We start from the raw sequence: 21,887 nt of genomic DNA, 5'->3' as shown, positions 1-21,887 counted from the left end.
AATTTGCACTATTTACATTGTTTTTTAACAACTAAAAAGCTTGTTAAACGCTGTGCATTTTGTTATTGTCGTGCGAATCGAACATAGAACATTTACATCGAACCGAAGCAAACCGCTTGTGCACTCGCCTACACATAAACACATACACAAAACATAAAACACAAAGCGCGCGCACAAAACACTCAAAACAACAACACAATGAGTTCGATGGCAAAGCGATCCAGGAAGGAGACTCAGCTCGACCAGGACGGATCCCGGCCCTCAGATGCCCAGTTGCTGCAGAAATTCGACCTGAAATTCGCAGACCTAAAGGAGAGTCTGACTGGCTTCCTGGAGAAGAAACTTCAACCGATGACCGAGAAATACGACCAGCTATGCCAGCTGGTGGCCAAACTGGAGAACGAGGTGAGAGAGATGGGCGCGTTGAAGCAGCGGGTCTCGGAGCTGGAGAAGAAGCTAGCGGATACCCAAAGCGATAAACGCGTCGAGGCGCTCGAGGCCAGGCTAGTGGCAACTTGTAATGCGCAGGCAGAGGCAGAAATCGCATGCGACTTGCGCTGGCATGGAGTCCCACAAACGGATGGGGAGAACCTGAGGGCACTTTTCCACGCACTCTGCTTCTCACTTGAGCTAACTCCTCCGCCCAAAATACGAAATATTTTTCGCGTGCGACCAAAACAACCCGCACATTCTATAGTTGATCCGATCATAATTATAAAGTTGGACCACGTGAGCGATAAAGCGATGCTCTTACGTGCAGTGGCTGCATTCCGGCGAAATAATAAAACGCAACTAAGCTTAAAGCTTATAGGCCTAGACTCGCCAGCGTTTATCTACATAAACGAGCAGCTGACGAAACCGAAATATGAAATATTCAAACGAGCAATGCATCTCAAACGGATAAAGCGCTTATCAGCTGTTTTCACTCGGCGAGGGGAGATATTCGTGAAGGAACGAGTAGGTGCAGAGGCTAGGTGCTTGCAGAGCTTTGGCGATCTGGATCATCTGGAGTTGGAGATGGGGCTCGGTAATGAGTCCCTTACTTTAGAAGTTTCAAGTGTTGGAGCTTTACAAAATAGTTCTTTTCGCGCCTAAACGTAGTTTAAAATGCATTTTTTATTTAAAAAGTTTAGTAATATGTAAAAACAGTCGCTGTAATAGGAAGCTTATATTTATCGTGGGAGTCTTTAAATTTAGAATAATTCTTGATAAAATGCTAATAATTTTAAAATTTATTAATATAACATGGAAGACAACATAAATCAAAATAGTCAAAATAGCCGCGCGTTACTGCGCATTCTTGGAAAGCAGAGATCTGGTCTAAAAATCTGTCATATAAATGCTCAAAGCCTGACTAAAAAAATTGAAGAATTTAGGTATCTCTTTATCGACTCAGAAATAGATGTTATATGTATATCTGAGACATGGTTTGTCCCGAATATTTGTGATGTCTTAGTTGAATGTGACGGCTTTAACTTGTATCGTTCTGATCGTGAAAGTCATGGTGGAGGGGTTGCAATGTATGTGAACAAAAAATTGAAGTCCAAATTTGTATGTAAACATCCTGCTTGTAGTTCTGTGGAATATTTATTTGTAGAAATTAAATATAAGTTACAACACACTGCAAAAATGCTGATTGGGTGCGCCTATCGGCCTAATTGTCGGACCAACTATGACAACATTACAAGTATCCTAGCTGATTTGTCAACAAAATATGCAGATGTTATTCTTGCAGGTGACTTTAATAGTGATTTAATAAGAGAATCACATCTTACAAATAATATGGAGTCGCTAGGGTTAAATGTAGTAAACACTACTTCCCCTACGCATTTTTGCAACACTCGCAGCTCATTACTAGATGTGTTCTTTGTGACTAATACTGACAAAGTAGCTTTATATGACCAGCTAATCGTCCCGTCTTTTTCGAAACATGACCTCATCTTTCTGACATACGCAATTGACCTTCTATATCATGACAATACCATAGTCTTTAGGGACTTTAGAAATATAAATTATGAACATTTAAATGAAACCTTTAACTGCTGTAATTGGGATGGCCTATATTTACTCGCAGAAGTTGACGATCAAGTAAAGTACTTTCAGGATAATATACTTAACTTGTATAACAGCTGCGTTCCGGTTCGTAGAAAAATAATTCGTGCAACGGAGAAACCATGGTTTCATAATGGCATTCGGAATGCGATCAATGAACGCGACAAAGCTTTCAAAAAGTGGAAGAGGTATAGGACATCACATGAATACAGGAAATTTAGTTTGCTGAGACAATCTGTAACTAAGCTCATTGACATTGCTAAAAGCAGCTACTATTCCCGTAATTTGAAAGAACATCTTCTACTCAAGAAACATGGAAAACAATAAAAAGTTTGGGAATAGGAAAATCCAAAGGGAGGGTGGAACAGGACATAGATGTGAATGAACTAAATAAACAATTTATAAAATGCTCAGTACCTGAAGTTCTTGACAATCAATACTTACAACTTGCACCTGAAATCGTCTGTGATAATAGGTTTAGGTTTGTGACTGTTAATCAATGTGATATTCTACAGACTATACTTGACATTAAGAGTGATGCGACTGGACTTGACGACATTAATCCGAAATTTATCAAAATTTTGTTACCTAGGATTCTGCCTTATTTAACTCATATATTAAATAAAGCATTAACAACCTCGACTTTTCCTGACTGCTGGAAAACGGCCAAGATTATTCCGATTCCAAAATCAAATACTGACTACAGACCTATATCGATCCTGCCGTACCTTTCTAAAATATTAGAAAATATAATGGCAAAACAAATAAATAAATTTCTCACTGACAATGAAATGCTAAATAATAATCAGTCAGGATTTAGGAAAGGTCGAAGCTGTACTACAGCTATATTAAAGATTACTGACGACATAAGGAAACAAATGGACGATAACAATGTCACATTTTTAGTTTTACTGGACTATAGCAAGGCTTTTGACACTGTAAACCATAATATTCTATGTTCAAAGTTACGTAATATGTTCCATTTTTCAAAAACTTCTGTTAAGCTTGTGTCTTCGTACTTAAATAATCGTCGTCAATCAGTTGTTCTATCTAATGTATCGTCGGAATTTGGAAATGTCACTCGTGGTGTCCCCCAAGGTTCAGTACTTGGTCCACTGTTGTTTACACTGTATGCTAATGACCTACCATCTGTGTTGTCAGAATGTAATGTGCATCTGTATGCCGATGATGTCCAAATGTATGTGAGTCGTCCTTTAAATAGAATAAGTGAATGTATTGATGTATGTATCCGTGAACTTGCTCGAGTAAATGAATGGGCAATCAAAAATGGACTAGGCATTAACCCAAATAAATCTAAGTGCCTCGTAATAAGCAGAAAAAAAATAAAGCTAGACAATATCGAACCTCTTCACATTAATAACAGTCCATTAGAGTATGTCGAAAAAGCCGTAAATCTTGGATTTACATTCAACAGGACTCTTACATGGAACGATCACATCGCAAAGGCAATAGGAAAAGAATTTGGAATGCTGAGAGCATTGTCTGTGACTAAGGGTTGCCTGCCTATAAATGTTCGTATGTTAGTAGCAAAAACATGTTTAGTTCCGTGTTTATTTTATGGTGTAGAAGTTTTTTCAAATTGTGACTCGATTAGCCAAAATAAAATAAAAATAGTATATAATAGCATCGCAAGATATATATTTAATTTGGCACGAATGGAACATGTGTCGGCTTATGCCTATAAAATTTTTGACGTAGAACTTAGCGGATGGATAAAGATGAGAATATTGACATTTCTTCACAAATTAATATATAAGAAAGAACCAGCATACCTATTTGAAAAATTAACATTTACTGCGTCTAGAAGACTAAACAATCTAATTTGTATAAGGCCCAGATCCCTGACATCCGAGAGACAATTTTTTATTAATGCTATTAGATTATGGAATCAGCTACCCAACAACATTAAAAACATTAGCAATGCTACGCAATTCAAAGAAAAGGTACTCTCACAGTTTAAATAAGTCCCATAAATTAAATTAAATTACAGCGACTTAGGAATAGGATTAGGATTAAGTTAAATTAACTACAAAATATACTAAATAATAATAATAATAATAAACTTTAAATTGTTAGATTAAGAATATCATATGCACAAATTTTGTTTAGATTTAAGCTTTATGACAGTATGTATTGTAACCCTTTGTGACTAGCGCTCTAATTTATAAGTTTTACACTTGTAGCGTTAGGAAGGCAAATAAAATCAAATCAAATCAAAAAATCAAAAATCAAAAAGTTTGGAGTAAAATTTCTCCCAGTGTAGGCGAAACTCAGCCATTCCCCGCAAGAACCGAAATGTAAATATGTACGAGTTTATTTTTATTAATTTCAGTTTTCATTTGTTTTTTATTTAATAAAGTTGCATTTTTCAGATTTTTTTATTTCAGCTTTCATTTGTTTTTATTTAATTTGCAGGGATTTTTAGGTTAGGGTTTTTGAGGCATTATTTCTAGCCTACTCTAGCGAAAACCGCATCTTGGCCGTCGAGAAATTTCTATCTGCACATGCACTCGCTGGCCAGAATGCGGTTCTGCGCGATCTAGAGATGTGAGAACGGGGAACCAAAGATAACTACTAATTCTTGACTACGCTTAAATTCTGTACAACTAGAAGATGATTATAGTGCGAAACTTGGCTGCTTAAATATACAGAGCTTATTTTACAAAAACAATAGAAAATGATATACAAAGCTTATGTTTACAAAGTGAGAATTGATTAAAGTATTATACAAAATTATTTCCAAAGCTTATTTTACAAAGTGAGAATAATTTGTGGGCATTTGCCGGTTTGTTTTGATTTCGCTTCTAGCTGCTGCGGCTCTCCATGAGCGTTGGCGGCAGTTGTTATTGCCGTCGGCTACTGTTGTTGTCGCTGCCGGCTCCTGACCGCCGTTGTTGTTGTTTTTGGGCGCTGCTGACGCTGTTGTTGTTCGCTGCTGACGCTGTTGATATTCGCTGCTGGCGCTGTTGATATTCGCTGCTGGCGCTGTTGTTATGGTTCGGCTGACGTTGACTCTGCTGTTGTTGTTGGCTGCGGGAGCTGTTTTTGTTGTCGGCGGCTGGCGCGGTTGCCGTTGTAGTTGGCCGCCAGTATTTGTGGGAAGTCGAACGACTCCTCACATCCCCCTCTTTCTTCGGGGGCGCGAAAAAATGGAGATCTCGTTCTCCGTGGTGATGTGGACGCGGCGGATATGATGGCCGCGGCCAGTGCTGGCGTCTCCTTCTCCTTGCCCGGGGAAGAATTTCCCGGGATGACGGTGGCCAGATCATCGTCGTCGTTGCTTGTGGTGGCGGCCGTGGCCAACGCTGGCACCCTCTCTCTCGAAGCTCGCGGTCACTCAACGGGGCGCGGATGGTACCAGGCTTGGCACCACCGCTGCTGTCCAAGCGTGTATGGCCTCTTGGCCCAGGCCTGAGACGAGCTTTCTTGCGTCGAGCGGGCTGGCTGGTCCGTGTCAAATCGACGGCTTGGGTATGACGCGCTGTAGGAAAACAAAGTTTTATTAGCCTTTCAGGTTTACTAATATGACTAACTAGTGGTTTTAGTTGGGGGTTAGTTATTAGTGAGGGGGAACGTGGGCTAATGCTGGTACTGAGAGCGTTGAGTTTCCCCCTTAGGGGAGTGGGAACGTTGGGAAGGCGCACCCTCCAGCAAGTGGCCCCCACTAACTCAAGCATTGGCTCCTGTCGCAGTGTTCCTGGTTGGCTCTTGCCTTGGCCAGATCGAGCGTCACTCGTCGACTTATTTTTGAGCAAGTTTGTTGCTGTCGTGCAGTCTTCATACGGACTTCTGAAGCTGCTGCTGCGCTGCTGTTCTCCGTGTGTACTTCCGCCGTCTGCGGGTATCCTCGAATGCTTCTCCGTTGCTTCCGTCTTGATGCGGGTATTCCTGTGGGATGATGCTCTGCTTCTCTGCTGCTGCTGTTGCTCTGCTAGTTCCGCCCTGGTGCGGTATTCGTGCGGCTGTGTCCGCCGTGTGCGGGTCTTCGCGCTGATGTGTCCGCCGTGTGCGGTCTTCTCGATGATGTGTCCGCCGTGTGCGAACTCCTGATGCTGATGCCGCCTTGAGTGGGGTTCTCGCTGATGTGCCGCCGTGTGCGGGCTCCTGCTGCTATGCCGCCGGGGTGCGGGCTCCTCGATGACGTTCCTCTGATGCTTCCGCCTGGGTGCGGGTATTTCCTGGATTCTGCTCCTGTCACGGTACAGGCTCTCTGCTGCTGATGCTTCTCTGCTACGGGTCTCTGTGCTTCCTGGTGCCGCCTTGGTGCGGTCTTCCTGCTCCGTGGTCTACTTGAGTACGGCTAACATTCCTCCAGCGTCAGGTGTATACTCTGAGTTGGCTGGGAAAGGCAATCGCACTCTCTCTACTGGTTCCGCTAAAACAGTAGCCTGGTTCCGTCGAAACGGATTGTTCCGCACGGCGATCTCGTCCCGTGGCCCTAAAATACTGCTGGTCGGGGTATCTGGCATCCTGTTATCTGTATCGTTGCTGGCTGGTTCTGGTCCCGTGGCTTCGCTGTTGTCTGTTGGTTCGGGAGAAAACGCATTTGTTAACACCGAGGGTAGACCTGAATTGGTCCTGGGGCTGGGTACTAAGAAAGGACTCAGCTGCAGTGAAGCGCGGCCACATTGGATAGTGGCAGATACGCCACAGATGAAATCGATGCCCAACAGCACGTCTTCCACCATCGAAGGTAAAACTAACAGTGGAAAGGTGACCCATTGTTGGTCCAACTGGACTTTGGCTACCAGTGACTTCGTGATTTCCTTGCGCGAGCCTTCGGCCAGGCTGACATGGGTGCGTACCGACCGTACGTTATGTGGTGTCCCTACTCGTTGAACAACTCGTTCGCTCACGAAACTTCTGCTAGCTCCGGTGTCTATTACGGCATTAAATATTTGACCCTCGATCTGTACCTGCGCGACGATTCTGCTATCCTGAACCTGTAAAACACGGCAGCACTCGTAAGTGCGTATTCCTCTGCGACCACAATCCCAGCAGAAGAGAACTCTGCGATTGCGACATGTGTATGAACGGTGTCCTTCCTGGGCACAATTCCTGCAAGCTAATCTACAATGCGGCACCATCGATATGTTTCCCACTCGAGAACCTAGTTGTGGAACTGCGGCGAGCGTAGGTGGTCGTCTGACTGGTCGCGTGACATTTTGGTAGCTCGTTGATGGTGCTCCTGCATACGCTGGGGTCTCGTAGTCATCTCTCCCTGGTGGTGGCTGCAGTTCGGCCAGCATCCTTGCTTGGTTTCCTGTGGCTCGATCGCGGGTGTCCTCATAGTTTACCACTAAGGCGGTAAGTTGCTCCAAAGTCGTGAACTCGTGTCTCCTTGTAAACAGCTGGTATTCCGGTTGAAGATTTTCGTAGATTCGTTCCAACTCCTGTTCCGCGTTGTATCCTGCTCGGTGCATCATGAGTCGAATGTTTACCAGGTACTGCTTAAATGGCTCTCCTTGTCGTTGGTATCTGTTGCGGATCTCATCGTCGAGTCTCTGAAAATACCTAGGTGGCAGGAAGAAGTCAAGAAACGCCTTCTTGAAGGTCGTCCACGATTTTCCTAGTAGCTGGCTCGTCCGGAACCAGTGCTCAGCTGTGTCTGTCAAGAGACCAGGGATGGCCTACGGCATCTTCTCCACGTCGACTTCATATGCGGTGGCTCGTTCCTCGAAGTGCTGGATAAAGGTAATGGGGTCCGTGGTCCCATCGAAAGTAATTCCCCAATTCTTCAGTTTCTCTGCGAGCGTGGCTGCTGACATCTCGGATTTCTTGGGAAAAATGTCCCGTCTGACCGGGTTGGCCTCCATGTCTCCGACTGTAGTGGCGGTACCTCTGCCTTCCTGTGTTGGCATCTGAAGCTGCGCTGTACCCGGGGGGTGTGGATTCGGACTCGGTGTACGTTGTTTACTCTCAGTTAAGGCGGCTGTGATCTCCGCCTCGCATTCCTGCAGTCGTTCGGCTATCTCCAGTACATGATCGTCCCGATTATTAAATGCGGCCAACCGGCTTCTTATTTCCTCGACTGTTCCGGCTGCTTCCAAGGAAAACTCCTTCAAAATCGCCTCCAGTTCTCGCTTCCGCAGATACGAAATCCAACGCGCGCCCATATTGCTGTGAAATAATTAGTCAAATGGCAAACGACAAGAAAATTTCGATAGGTCGAGAGAGATATTTCAGGCGAGGGTCAAGCGACGTTTGAAGTGCAACTAGATTGAACCCAAATTCGATGTAAAAACGGCGATTTAATTCTGCAGCTCTCCTCGACGGCGATTAAATTTTGATTCGACGGCGATGTAAGCTTGTAAATGTTCACGACGATGATTTCAAGTTAATTCGGCGATGCTTTAGCTTTTATTCGACGGTGCTCGAGACTTGGTAACATTTTCACGACGATGATTTTTGGTTCCTGTTGAAAACTGCGACTGTACGCGTTGGCTCGACGACGGTTGAAAAGAGAAGCCCCCACCGATGCGTTTCTGCAGGCTGTACTCGATGGCCGCTGGTGTGAGGGAGACGACGATGAGAGTGAAGGGTGAAAACAAAATGGCTGCGCTGTGGGGAATTTGTGTTAGCTTTTCCCTGCCTCGTGCTTTCGAAATTCTCGCGACCTGACTTGACTACCTAGAGGGCTTTTCGCTCTCGCTCTCTTTTTTTTCCCCTTCTTTGCTTTCTCTGCTCGGTTCTATTTCTTGGCTCACGTGTGTTTCTGGTCACGTGATCGGATAACCTCTCGTTTTAGGTTATGATCTTTTCGCGACTGGGATATAAAATTTTCCGCTGCGTGTGCCACGAGTTTATTAGAGTGGGTATACTTTTTGGTTAAGTTCTCCCGATTTTTGCCATGTGCCTCTCGAAAATTCAAAGTTTCTCGATTTTGAGGTTATATAGAATGCCCGGTATATATTCTTATCGATATATATTTATATTCCCGTAGTTTTTCTGCCCTAGAAATTTCGGTGTCCCTCGACATCCGACTCTCCATACGTTCCGACTTAGAAAAATTTTCTCTAAGTGGCGGAACCGAAAATTTTTCGAACTTGACGTATCCGAATGGGTCTTTAGGCCATATTTTCGACGTCTAAAATTTGTAAACCCCATGTCCCTGCTCGGGCGCCATTCTGTAAGGAAGTTCGACGGCTGGGGTAGGTCTCAGTCACGTCCAAGGTCCTCTTTATCAGAAAAAATTTATAAAGATATGGGACAAAGTGTTTTGACGCGCGGTAAACTGACGTGAGATGGTAGTTGTCAGTTACCGGGATACGAAGCCAGAGAAATGGCTTGTCCGGTCTTTGCAGTAGAGCGAAATAATCGGCGGAGCGCGTTTTGGGTCGGGCCCATAGCAATCGCTATAAGGAGACCGAGAGAGGGGTCGATTTTGGGGACCACCGCTTCCTAGGGCAGAATTTATGGCCTAAAATCTAGGCATTTTGGGAAAATATTTCACGTGAGTCATGGCCAGCGTGATTGTGGGTCGTTCCCTCGCGAGCTGGACTCGATTTGAGCCGAAAATTATACTTAAGAGAGCTTTTCTTGAATTTATTTAATTTTTCCTCATTTTAAATTTCTCTGCATTTATTTTCCCAGTGTGGGCAGCGTACGGCCTCTCGGAAGTGGCGGGCAGTGGTTAGAATCTCCGCGAGAGCAAAATATATTTAAATAGAATTTTTACTTAAATTTTTATTATTAAAGTTTGGAGTAAAATTTCTCCCAGTGTAGGCGAAACTCAGCCATTCCCCGCAAGAACCGAAATGTAAATATGTACGAGTTTATTTTTATTAATTTCAGTTTTCATTTGTTTTTTATTTAATAAAGTTGCATTTTTCAGATTTTTTTATTTCAGCTTTCATTTGTTTTTATTTAATTTGCAGGGATTTTTAGGTTAGGGTTTTTGGGGCATTATTTCTAGCCTACTCTAGCGAAAACCGCATCTTGGCCGTCGAGAAATTTCTATCTGCACATGCAATCGCTGGCCAGAATGCGGTTCTCCCTATGCACTCACCCGTCTCCGTTTTTCCGCACACACACACGTTTGCCTGTGGCTGATGCTTCCGCCACGTCCTCGCCTCCGTCCGCTTCCAAAAAGGTGCCTCCTTAGCCACCCAAATTCTCCGCACTCCACTGGCTGCCGTCACTATCACTGGTCACTTCGAGCACCACCTCCTGGCTGGTCTCGGGTTATAAATTTGTCATCGTTGGCCGCAGAAACTCCGTCGCGTAGAAACTCCCGTTTTGGTTACGTTGAAACTTCGTCGACCGCTCGCACGTCTACACGTTTTCGTCGCCTCCGCAAAAGTAAAGTCCAGCCACGCGGCTTTGCCAAATTTCGGCCGCGCTGGTAATTTTCCATTGCTCTTGCATTTCGGTGCATCAGCTTCCCTCTCGCTCTCTCCCGTTGGCGCGTGCCAATTTTCGGGGGTTGTTTTGCGCTCGATCGTATGCTCGCTCTCCTTTGCTCTCGTACGGCGCTAACTCCGTGGCCACTTGTTCGTGGTGAATAACTCTCTCTGCTCTCCCAGTGTAGGTGTGTGTGTGTGTGTGTGTGCGCGATCTAGAGATGTGAGAACGGGGAACCAAAGATAACTACTAATTCTTGACTACGCTTAAATTCTGTACAACTAGAAGATGATTATAGTGCGAAACTTGGCTGCTTAAATATACAGAGCTTATTTTACAAAAACAATAGAAAATGATGATATACAAAGCTTATGTTTACAAAGTGAGAAGTGATTAAAGTATTATACAAAATTATTTCCAAAGCTTATTTTACAAAGTGAGAATAATTTGTGGGCATTTGCCGGTTTGTTTTGATTTCGCTGCTAGCTGCTGCGGCTCTCCATGAGCGTTGGCGGCAGTTGTTATTGCCGTCGGCTACTGTTGTTGTCGCTGCCGGCTCCTGACCGCCGTTGTTGTTGTTTTTGGGCGCTGCTGACGCTGTTGTTGTTCGCTGCTGACGCTGTTGATATTCGCTGCTGGCGCTGTTGATATTCGCTGCTGGCGCTGTTGTTATGGTTCGGCTGACGTTGACTCTGCTGTTGTTGTTGGCTGCGGGAGCTGTTTTTGTTGTCGGCGGCTGGCGCGGTTGCCGTTGTAGTTGGCCGCCAGTATTTGTGGGAAGTCGAACGACTCCTCACAATACATACATTATTAGCGGAGTTGTGAACTTTTTGTTTACAAATTTACAATTGAGTATGCAAATGTATTAGCCGTGTAAAAACTATTATAAATACAAATTCTGAAGTGAATACAGACATTATTAGCTGAGCTGTGAACTTTTTGTTTACAATTTACAATTGAGTATGCTAATATATTAGACGTGTAAAAACTAATATAAATATAAATTCTGAAGTGGATTAAGGCATTATTAGTTGAGTTGTGAACTTTTTGTTAACAAATTTACAATTGAGTATGCAAATGTATTAGCATTGTAAGAACTAATTTAAATATAAATTCTGCCGTGGGTACATGCATTATTAGCTGAGATGTGAACTTTTTGTTTACAAATTTACAATTGAGTATGCAAATGTATTAGCCGTGTAAAAACTAATATAAATAAAAATTCTGAAGTGGATTCAGGCATTATTAGCTGAGTATGCAAATGTATTAGACGTGTAAAAACTAATATAAATATAAATTCTGAAGTGGATATATGCATTATTATCTGAGCTGTGAACTTTTTGTTTACAAATTTACAATTGAGTATGCAAATGTATTAGCCGTGTAAAAACTATTATAAATACAAATTCTGAAGTGGATACAGACATTATTAGCTGAGTATGCAAATGTATTAGACGTGTAAAAACTATTATAAATACAAATTCTGAAGTGGATACAGACATTATTAGGTGAGTATGCAAATGTATTAAACGTGTAAAAACTAATATAAATATAAATTCTGAATTGGATTCAGGCATTATTAGCTGAGTTGTGAACTTTTTGTTTACAAATTTACAATTGAGTATGCAAATGTATTAGCCTTCTAAAAACTAATATAAGTACAAATTCTGCCGTGGATACATACATTATTAGCGGAGTTGTGAACTTTTTGTTTACAAATTTACAATTGAGTATGCAAATGTATTAGCCGTGTAAAAACTAATATATATACAAATTCGGAAGTGGTGTTCAGTCGCTGCAATATATATATAATTCATAATCATAACATTACATAATCTGTAATTCGTCAGTCGCAGCACTCTCATATGCAGCCAAAATAAAGTATAGATTACCAGGTCAAGCGCATATGTAGATTCTGGTGACGCGATGAAGTGGGATGGAGCAATAGCCTCATTCTGCATATACCATTACAACCTACATTATTCTTGCACATCAACATTTGTAACCAGAAGCATATTCGTTTCCGCATGCACTAGCAACCTACATTATTCTTTATCATTAATATTCGTAAATACAAGCACATTTGTTAGCTATAAATATCGTTAAGTTTGAATCAATAAAGTCAGTAATCATCTGCAATTCAAAGAGATCTTTACTCCTCCAACTGCAGTCCACCTAGTTCAAGTGCTGGGTGCGACACAAACAAGGCAATTAGTTTATGTGCTATTTTGCCAGGCATCAAAGCCTACTCACACTATCAAACACTCATATAAACATTTTGGTGACCTCGACAGTTCACGTCCTGCCGACAATTCAGGTCCTGACGACAATTCACATCCTAACGATCAAATCCTAAGGACAATTCAGGTCCTGACGATCAAGTCCTGACGACAATCCAAGTCCCACGAGTCAAGTTCCCCAACTCTTGGAACAATCCTGGGCATCCTTTGAAAGAATCCTTCCACTAGAACTTAGAGTCTAGTGTGTTCTCCAAGTCAAGTGAACAAGTGCTAATTTTTTAGACCGCTGAACGGTTGCGAATAGGAGCGTATCCAGCTTAAAAAGCGAATAAAACACTCCCATCGGGTCAAGAATATAGCACTTTTCATTATGACTAGCGTGGAGGAGCAAGCAGCCACAGAGGCGTTAGACTTGCAGGAAGAGATCAGTCAAGAGATCTCAAAACTGATCCGCAATTTCAAGAAAGATTCTGCGGAGAGGAAACAAAACCCAACATACTTTCAATCTAAGTTGGCCGCAATCGATGAAGCAGGGAATCGATTTGCGGAAAATGACCGTAATGTTCTGGAGAAATATAGAACCTCGGAATATTTAAGGTTTTACAAAGACTGTCGTGACTCATACGACAAGTATCGAAGCGCCATAACTGACGCAATGGCTCAAACTACGAGCCATGCCCAAGGAAACGCAGACGCTGCAAGCATACAGCAGCCTGTGGGCAAACTCATGTCGGCATGTCGCCGACAAAGAGCCATATCAGACTCTATTCATCGGGCTCTGAAAGAATTTTCAGAGACTGGAAAAACCATTACAAGTGATTTGATAAAATCACTATGGTCACAAGTTCAAGAGATCCACTTCGCTGTTCATGAAGAACACGAAGACCCGGTCAAGGGAGGATACGACATGCAGTCATTTCTCCGACTGGAAAGGGACATCCAAAAGGTGTTAGGGGCAAAAACTAATGCATCAAGCAATGAAGATGTACACTTGCCCAGAGTTAGCATCCCCAAATTCGATGGGGATCTACTCAAATGGACGCAGTTTTTCGATTTATTCAAATGCATGGTCCATGACACCAACATGCCGACAGTACGGAAAATGTGGTATCTAAAAACCACCGTAACTGGAGAGGCAGAGAGATTGATAAGACACATCGATCTAAAAGAAGAAAACTACACAAGCGCATGGGGCATATTGGTTGACGAATACAACAATCCCCGACACGTAGCCGACACGATTCTTAATCGTCTCTTGCAACACCACACAAATAGTGACGATCCGAAATCACTGAAAGAGTTGTATATAACAACTATCGAGTCCCTGGCATCATTAAGGGGACTAGGAATCGATGTATCCAGCTGGGATACAATATTGATTGCTATCATCAAGCAAAAATTGGATATTGCTAATAGAGCCTTGTACGAACAGTCGTTGGATGGTTCTCGACAACTGCAAGGTCTCGACACAATACTTAACTTCCTCGACCAGAGAATTCGCGTACTGGGAACAGGAAAAAGAAGTCAACAAGCAAGAAGGGATCAGAAGGGACCAACATGCACTTCTGCCAGCGCTGGAAAGTTACCAAGCTGTCCATTTTGCAAACGGAATCATTGGCTATACAAATGTGATGACTTCCGTAATAAACCAATACCCGAACGACTCAATTGGGTACAAAAACAACGACTGTGTGTCAACTGCTTCAGCAGCGACCACAAGGCAAAGGAATGCCGAGGCCGTTTGTATTTAAATGCGATAAAAAACACCATACACTGCTGCATCTTGAAACGTCATCAGGTGCAGCAACTGAACCACAATCACCTTCTGTAGGGGCAGCAAGTAACAAGAGTTACAATCTGCTGGCCACAGTCAAGGTACCAGTAAAAGCAAGCAATGGTCAGGTGGCCACTTTCAGAGCTCTGCTTGATTCAGGATCACAAATAAACTTGATCTCTGAACGAATGGCTTCAAAGCTATCATTAAGGCTCCACGGTACTTCATTACGTATCGAAGGTATTGGAGGCAATCCTAAGACTAGTCGAGCTAGAGTAAATGTGCAAATGAAATCAATGCATAACGACTTTTCTCAGCAAGTCGAGGATTTTGTGTTACCACACATTATAGCTGATCAACCGGCTCATCAGCTAGATCCAACAAATCTATCACTCCCTCAAAACATCGCTCTGGCAGATGCAAACTTTGATAAGCCAGGAAAGATTGACATGCTTATCGGAGCTGAGCACTACTATTCGTTACTACTGCCAAACCAGATGATGTTAAAACCAGGCGGCCCGGTCCTACAAAATACTAAACTTGGTTGGATTGTCGCCGGAAAAGTATCTGCAGAAAACAACCAAGCAGCAATTTGCGCGCCTGTAACCACAGAGGACCAAATCGACACGCTTTTGGAACGTTTCTGGACTTTGGAGAACCTAGAAACGGAAGCGAAACCAAAATCACCGATAGAGGCTCATTGCGAAAGACACTTTCTAGGAAATCTCCAATTCGCAGCAGATGGAAGGTTCATAGTAAAACTTCCTTTTTCTGAACAATCATCAGCCCTGGGGGCATCGCAGAAAACTGCAACTAACAGGTTCCTGGCACTAGAGCGCAGAACATCACCTGAAGTCTGGAAAGGTTACGTAGATTTTATGGACGAGTATGAAAGCCTTGGACACATGAAAGAAGTGCCTCCCACAAGGATACCTACGGATCACTATTTTATCCCGCACCACTGTGTGCTAAAACCTGAAAGCAGCACTACAAAACTTCGGGTAGTGTTCGATGCTTCCTGCAAAACCACTAGCAACAAGTCATTAAATGATATTTTGTATGCTGGACCCACCGTACAGAGCGAACTGTTTGCAATTTTACTACGGTTCCGCACTCACAAGTACGTGTTCACAGCCGATATAGAGAAAATGTATCGCCAGGTATGGATACATCCTGATCATCAATTTCATCAATTAATCGTCTGGCGAAAGAATCCATCAGACGAACTCAAGTATTATCGACTGAAAACCGTAACATACGGTACAACATCAGCTCCATTCCTAGCTACAAAATGCTTGGATTACTTGGCTGAGAAAACCAAAAAGAATTTACCGCTTGGAGCAGCCGTGCTCAAGCATGATTTTTATGTAGACGACTGTCTAACAGGAGCAAATAGCATCCCAGAAGCAGTTCAGATTCAACAAGAGCTAAACAAAATACTGCTACCAGCCGGATTCAAGCTCTGAAAGTGGTGCTCCAACAATGACGAAGTTCTCGCACAAATCCCAAAGGAAGACATAGTCAACCACGTCAAAGTAGACGAAACCCTTCAACACTACAGTGTGAAAACATTGGGTTTAATCTGGGTACCAAATAAGGACCAGCTTTGTGGCCGATCCCAAAAAAGTGAAGCATCAACCATCACCAAACGAGTGGTGAGCTCAGAGGCGTCACAAATTTTCGATCCACTAGGACTATTCGCTCCTGTTGTGGTAAAGGCTAAGATATTCATGCAAAGCCTGTGGCAGCTGAAGATGGGCTGGGACGACGAGCTTCCTCAACTTCTGCAAACTGAGTGGAAAAATTATCGTACTGATTTACAAGCATTGAACAATCTACAAATTCCACGGCACATCTTTGACGGAAAGGTGCCCATTAATCAGGAAATTCACACGTTTGTCGATGCGTCAGAGCGGGCATATGGAGCAGCAATCTATGTCCGAGCCACATATAAGAGCAATCAAGTATCTGTTCGGCTACTGTGCTCAAAGTCAAGAGTAGCGCCGACAGCAAAAGAGACGCTGCCTCGCCTGGAATTATGCGCCGCAGTCTTGGGAGCGGAGCTAACCCACAGGGTGCGGAAGGATTTACGCATACCAAACGATAAGGTGCCTGGATACTTATGGTCAGATTCGACTGTGGTGCTGTCCTGGATAAACGCATCAGCATCATCATATCACACGTTTGTGGCAAATCGAATCGCAAAAATCCAAGCTGTTTCAGACCAATCTCAGTGGCGTCACGTGTCATCAGCTAACAATCCAGCAGATGTACTATCAAGAGGAATTGCCGCCAGCAAGTTAGCAGAACACAATCTATGGCTATATGGACCTCTATTTCTACATGGCTCTCGCGACAAGTGGGCTCAGGTACCAACTACCACCCCCAGCGATCTAGAACGCAGGCTCAATCACATAAGCTTGCCAACATGTCAAAGTGAAATTGGCAGTGTACTCTACAAGTGCAACCACAGCAACTCCTTCAATAAGCTACAACGTATTGTAGCATATATGATGCGTTTCTGTAACAAGAAAAACAGATCACCCACAACTACATTGTGTGTCGGTGAGTTAACCAATGCAAGGACCATCATCCTGCGGACTATCCAGAAAATTGATTTTAGTGCTGAATACAAACAACTCCGGATCCACAAAACGGTGGACAAAAAGAGCTCGATTGTCTCCCTATGTCCTATAATCGGAAACGACGGACTGATCAGAGTCGGAGGTAGATTAGAAGAATCTAGCCTTCCATATAACGCGAAGCATCAAATTTTGCTTCCATACAACGATCCACTTGTGAAAATGCTACTGCGAGAGATGCATGAAGAGAACATGCATTGCGGGGCTCAAGCTCTAAGAGCCATTGCCAGGCAACAATATTGGATTCTCAATGATAAAACAATGGCAAGAAGCATAATTCACAGCTGTGTCAGATGTACAAAGGCACGGCCCAAGTTGATGCAACAAATCATGGGCAACTTACCAGCTGACCGAGTAACACAAGCTCGGCCATTCTTTAACTCTGGTGTTGACTACTGTGGACCGATTTGGATTCATCACAAACTACGTGGAAAAAGACCTGATAAGGCTTACATTGCAGTCTTCTGCTGTTTCGCAACAAAGGCAGTTCATTTGGAGTTAGTCAGTGACTTGACAACAGATGCATTTCTAGCCGCGCTTCGGCGATTTTTGGGTCGACGCGGAAAATGTCAGACTATTCACTGTGACAACGCAACAAACTTTGTCGGTGCCAATAATCAATTGAAGGCCCTAGAGGGAGCTATATTCACCGACAAGGCTCAAGAACAGATTATTAACCATTGCAATAAAAAGCAAGTGGAGTTTAAGTTCATACCGCCCCGGGCACCATCGTTTGGCGGGCTTTGGGAAGCTGCGGTGAAATCTGCGAAGCGGCTGCTAGTATCAGTCACAGCCACGGCTTCATTAACATTTGAGGAGCTCAACACCGTAATCGTGGAAGTCGAAGCAATACTCAATTCCCGACCGCTGACACCGATGTCATCTGATCCAACAGATACATCAGCTCTGACTCCTGGCCATTTTTTGATTGGTGAACCGTTGACCGCCGCTCCCGATGCAAATCTAGCCTCACCAGGGAAAACTTTGGTGAAAAGATGGGAATTGGTGTCCAGATTAAAGCAAATGTTCTGGGACCAATGGTCTATGGAGTATCTACAAGAGCTTCAGATGCGCAACAAGTGGAAAACCGCATCACAAACCTGAAGGAGGGACTACTTGTGCTAGTCAAGGAAGACAACGTGCCGGTGATGAGTTGGCCAATGGGACGAATAGTGAAGACATATCCCGGGAAGGACAACCATGTCCGAGTAGTAGATGTAAAGACTGCATCTGGGATCTTCAAACGGTCAGTAACTCGTCTCGCGCCACTGTTGAAAGAAGAAACCGCAGTCAAACGTCCGCACAGTTCCGAAGATACAACGTCAAAGGATGAAATGCCAACACAGAGGAGGAAGCTGTCACCTTCAATCCTTCCAACCCTACTGGCAATGTTACTCATTCTGCCACTAGCGATGGGACAACAGACAAAGGTCACGCAGTTCACAAATCAGCCAGGTCTATTCTATGAAAGAATCGGGACCTCCAGAATGGCAATTTCAGATTGGACCATCATCGTATATTACGACTTGCAACCATATTGAAGTGACATGAGAGTATTGGATGCCGGGATAACTGAACTCAAACACAAGTGTTCAGAATTACAAAACGTCAATGCATGTAACTCTATATATGCACACTTTTAACACGTGCATGCCGAATTACAAGCCGGAAATGAGCTTATTAACCACTCACGGCAGCGAAGATCACCGCTAGATATAGTCGGTAATGTGGCGAACTCATTATTTGGCGTGCTGGATTCCAAATATGCTGAAGATATGTCCAAGGTCATAAACGATGTCAAATCAAACGAGGAAGTATTAATGATGTTACTGAAGAACCAAACATCAATCTTGGATTCCACTATAAATGTGGTAAGGAAAAGCAATTCAGCTACCAACGACCGCATACGAAACACAGAACGACAAATAGATGCTCTCACCAGAGAACGAGGAAAATATCAAGGCAACTATCTGCAACAAGCATTCATGATTCTGACAGCCCAGCTCACTCTACTGGCAAACGGAATGCAGCGAATGCAAAATGAGATAACCAACGTTCTTACCGACATTCGCCACCGAACAATTAGCCCCATGCTAGTTTCTCCCCAACAATTAAGGGATCAACTTCATCAGATTAGGGAGCACATCCCACCGGATCAACAGCTGCCAGTCTCTTCAAATGCATGGAAGGCAGGAAGCTGGCATGAATTCAAGCTCAAAACAAGGATCATAACTGTCAATGCCCATAGAGATCAATTCATGGGACTAACTACTGACGAGTTTGATCAATGTCTACAATTGCCAAAGGATGAACACATATGCGTCAATCATCAAGCTACGTTTAGCGCAGATAATCGATGTGAATTTCAGTTGTTCAATAACAAGACTGAAACGGAATGTGAGACTGCTAAATCGAAGTCCGATTTAATATGGTCAGCAACACATCAACGAAACAGATGGATGTTTGCAACCCACAGTCCGATCGAACTGCAGGCTGTATGCAAGGGAGTTCCCTCCACAGTACAAATGGAAGGAACAGGCTTACTATCACTCGCCGCAGGTTGCACGGCACGCAACTCAAAAATCAGTGTTAGTACATTTAGCACAAGCCGCAGCGAGACAAAAGCAGTATATGTTCGTTTTGGCAACATCACCAAGATAAACATAGAAGAGACACCGAAACCAGGCGTAGAATCGACAACCAAGATAACCGACGCCGAATTAGGCGAATTAGATGCCCTACAACAACAACTGGCCAAACTAAAAGATGCGAAGTACGAAAATCAAGTCAGCATAGTACACCATCATCAAGTAGCCGCCTATGTGGCACTATCAATATCAATACTACTGATCGTGACCCTGAGTCTACGATATCGCCGAGTCAATTGGAGAACACCACAACGCAGCCCCAATCCCCGGACAACAAGTGAACCGCCAGCACCCGAACCTACCCCACGGAGTTTTTCGTTCGACATTACTGAAGGTTGAACACCCGTTCAACGGCCGGGAGAATGTTCAGTCGCTGCAATATATATATAATTTATAATCATAACATTACATAATCTGTAATTCGTCAGTCGCAGCACTCTCATATGCAGCCAAAATAAAGTATAGATTACCAGGTCAAGCGCATATGTAGATTCTGCTGACGCGATGAAGTGGGATGGAGCAATAGCCTCATTCTGCATATACCATTACAACCTACATTATTCTTGCACATCAACATTTGTAACCAGAAGCATATTCGTTTCCGCATGCACTAGCAACCTACATTATTCTTTATCATTAATATTCGTAAATACAAGCACATTTGTTAGCTATAAATATCGTTAAGTTTGAATCAATAAAGTCAGTAATCATCTGCAATTCAAAGAGATCTTTACTCCTCCAACTGCAGTCCACCTAGTTCAAGTGCTGGGTGCGACACAAACAAGGCAATTAGTTTATGTGCTATTTTGCCAGGCATCAAAGCCTACTCACACTATCAAACACTCATATAAACATTTTGGTGACCCCGACAGTTCACGTCCTGCCGACAATTCAGGTCCTGACGACAATTCACATCCTAACGATCAAATCCTAAGGACAATTCAGGTCCTGACGATCAAGTCCTGACGACAATTCAAGTCCCACGAGTCAAGTTCCCCAACTCTTGGAACAATCCTGGGCATCCTTTGAAAGAATCCTTCCACTAGAACTTAGAGTCTAGTGTGTTCTCCAAGTCAAGTGAACAAGTGCTAATTTTTTAGACCGCTGAACGGTTGCGAATAGGAGCGTATCCAGCTTAAAAAGCGAATAAAACACTCCCAACGGGTCAAGAATATAGCACTTTTCATTATGACTAGCGTGGAGGAGCAAGCAGCCACAGAGGCGTTAGACTTGCAGGAAGAGATCAGTCAAGAGATCTCAAAACTGATCCGCAATTTCAAGAAAGATTCTGCGGAGAGGAAACAAAACCCAACATACTTTCAATCTAAGTTGGCCGCAATCGATGAAGCAGGGAATCGATTTGCGGAAAATGACCGTAATGTTCTGGAGAAATATAGAACCTCGGAATATTTAAGGTTTTACAAAGACTGTCGTGACTCATACGACAAGTATCGAAGCGCCATAACTGACGCAATGGCTCAAACTACGAGCCATGCCCAAGGAAACGCAGACGCTGCAAGCATACAGCAGCCTGTGGGCAAACTCATGTCGGCATGTCGCCGACAAAGAGCCATATCAGACTCTATTCATCGGGCTCTGAAAGAATTTTCAGAGACTGGAAAAACCATTACAAGTGATTTGATAAAATCACTATGGTCACAAGTTCAAGAGATCCACTTCGCTGTTCATGAAGAACACGAAGACCCGGTCAAGGGAGGATACGACATGCAGTCATTTCTCCGACTGGAAAGGGACATCCAAAAGGTGTTAGGGGCAAAAACTAATGCATCAAGCAATGAAGATGTACACTTGCCCAGAGTTAGCATCCCCAAATTCGATAGGGATCTACTCAAATGGACGCAGTTTTTCGATTTATTCAAATGCATGGTCCATGACACCAACATGCCGACAGTACGGAAAATGTGGTATCTAAAAACCACCGTAACTGGATAGGCAGAGAGATTGATAAGACACATCGATCTAAAAGAAGAAAACTACACAAGCGCATGGGGCATATTGGTTGACGAATACAACAATCCCCGACACGTAGCCGACACGATTCTTAATCGTCTCTTGCAACACCACACAAATAGTGACGATCCGAAATCACTGAAAGAGTTGTATATAACAACTATCGAGTCCCTGGCATCATTAAGGGGACTAGGAA

General features: G+C 43.5%; 2 protein-coding genes across 2 annotated transcripts; both read left to right on the top strand.

Annotated features, from left to right (window-relative positions):
• Positions 1-14,879: 14,879 nt before the first annotated feature.
• Positions 14,880-18,176, top strand: LOC138929480 (uncharacterized). Its single transcript, XM_070288920.1, has 2 exons — positions 14,880-15,590; positions 15,942-18,176. Exons 1-2 carry the CDS (start codon positions 14,880-14,882, stop codon positions 18,174-18,176), a joined length of 2,946 nt encoding a protein of 981 aa, XP_070145021.1.
• A 671-nt stretch (positions 18,177-18,847) lies between these two features.
• On the top strand, positions 18,848-20,059 carry LOC138929479 (uncharacterized). The gene has a single exon (XM_070288919.1). The coding sequence runs from the start codon at positions 18,848-18,850 to the stop codon at positions 20,057-20,059; it is 1,212 nt and encodes a 403-aa protein (XP_070145020.1).
• Positions 20,060-21,887: the final 1,828 nt, after the last annotated feature.

Source organism: Drosophila kikkawai, unplaced genomic scaffold (genome assembly GCF_030179895.1).
Source record: "Drosophila kikkawai strain 14028-0561.14 unplaced genomic scaffold, DkikHiC1v2 scaffold_218, whole genome shotgun sequence".
Classification (NCBI taxonomy): Eukaryota; Metazoa; Arthropoda; class Insecta; order Diptera; family Drosophilidae; genus Drosophila; species Drosophila kikkawai.
This window is presented reverse-complemented; position numbering and strand designations above follow the sequence as displayed.

Bases quoted from the DNA above. Each gene is read 5' to 3' on its own strand.
- LOC138929479 (XM_070288919.1), top strand. From the start codon at position 18,848: ATGTCCAAGGTCATAAACGATGTCAAATCAAACGAGGAAGTATTAATG.
- LOC138929480 (XM_070288920.1), top strand. From the start codon at position 14,880: ATGCTTATCGGAGCTGAGCACTACTATTCGTTACTACTGCCAAACCAG. The intron at 15,591-15,941 runs GTATGGATACAT...CAAATCCCAAAG, and splicing joins TAGAGAAAATGTATCGCCAG to GAAGACATAGTCAACCACGT.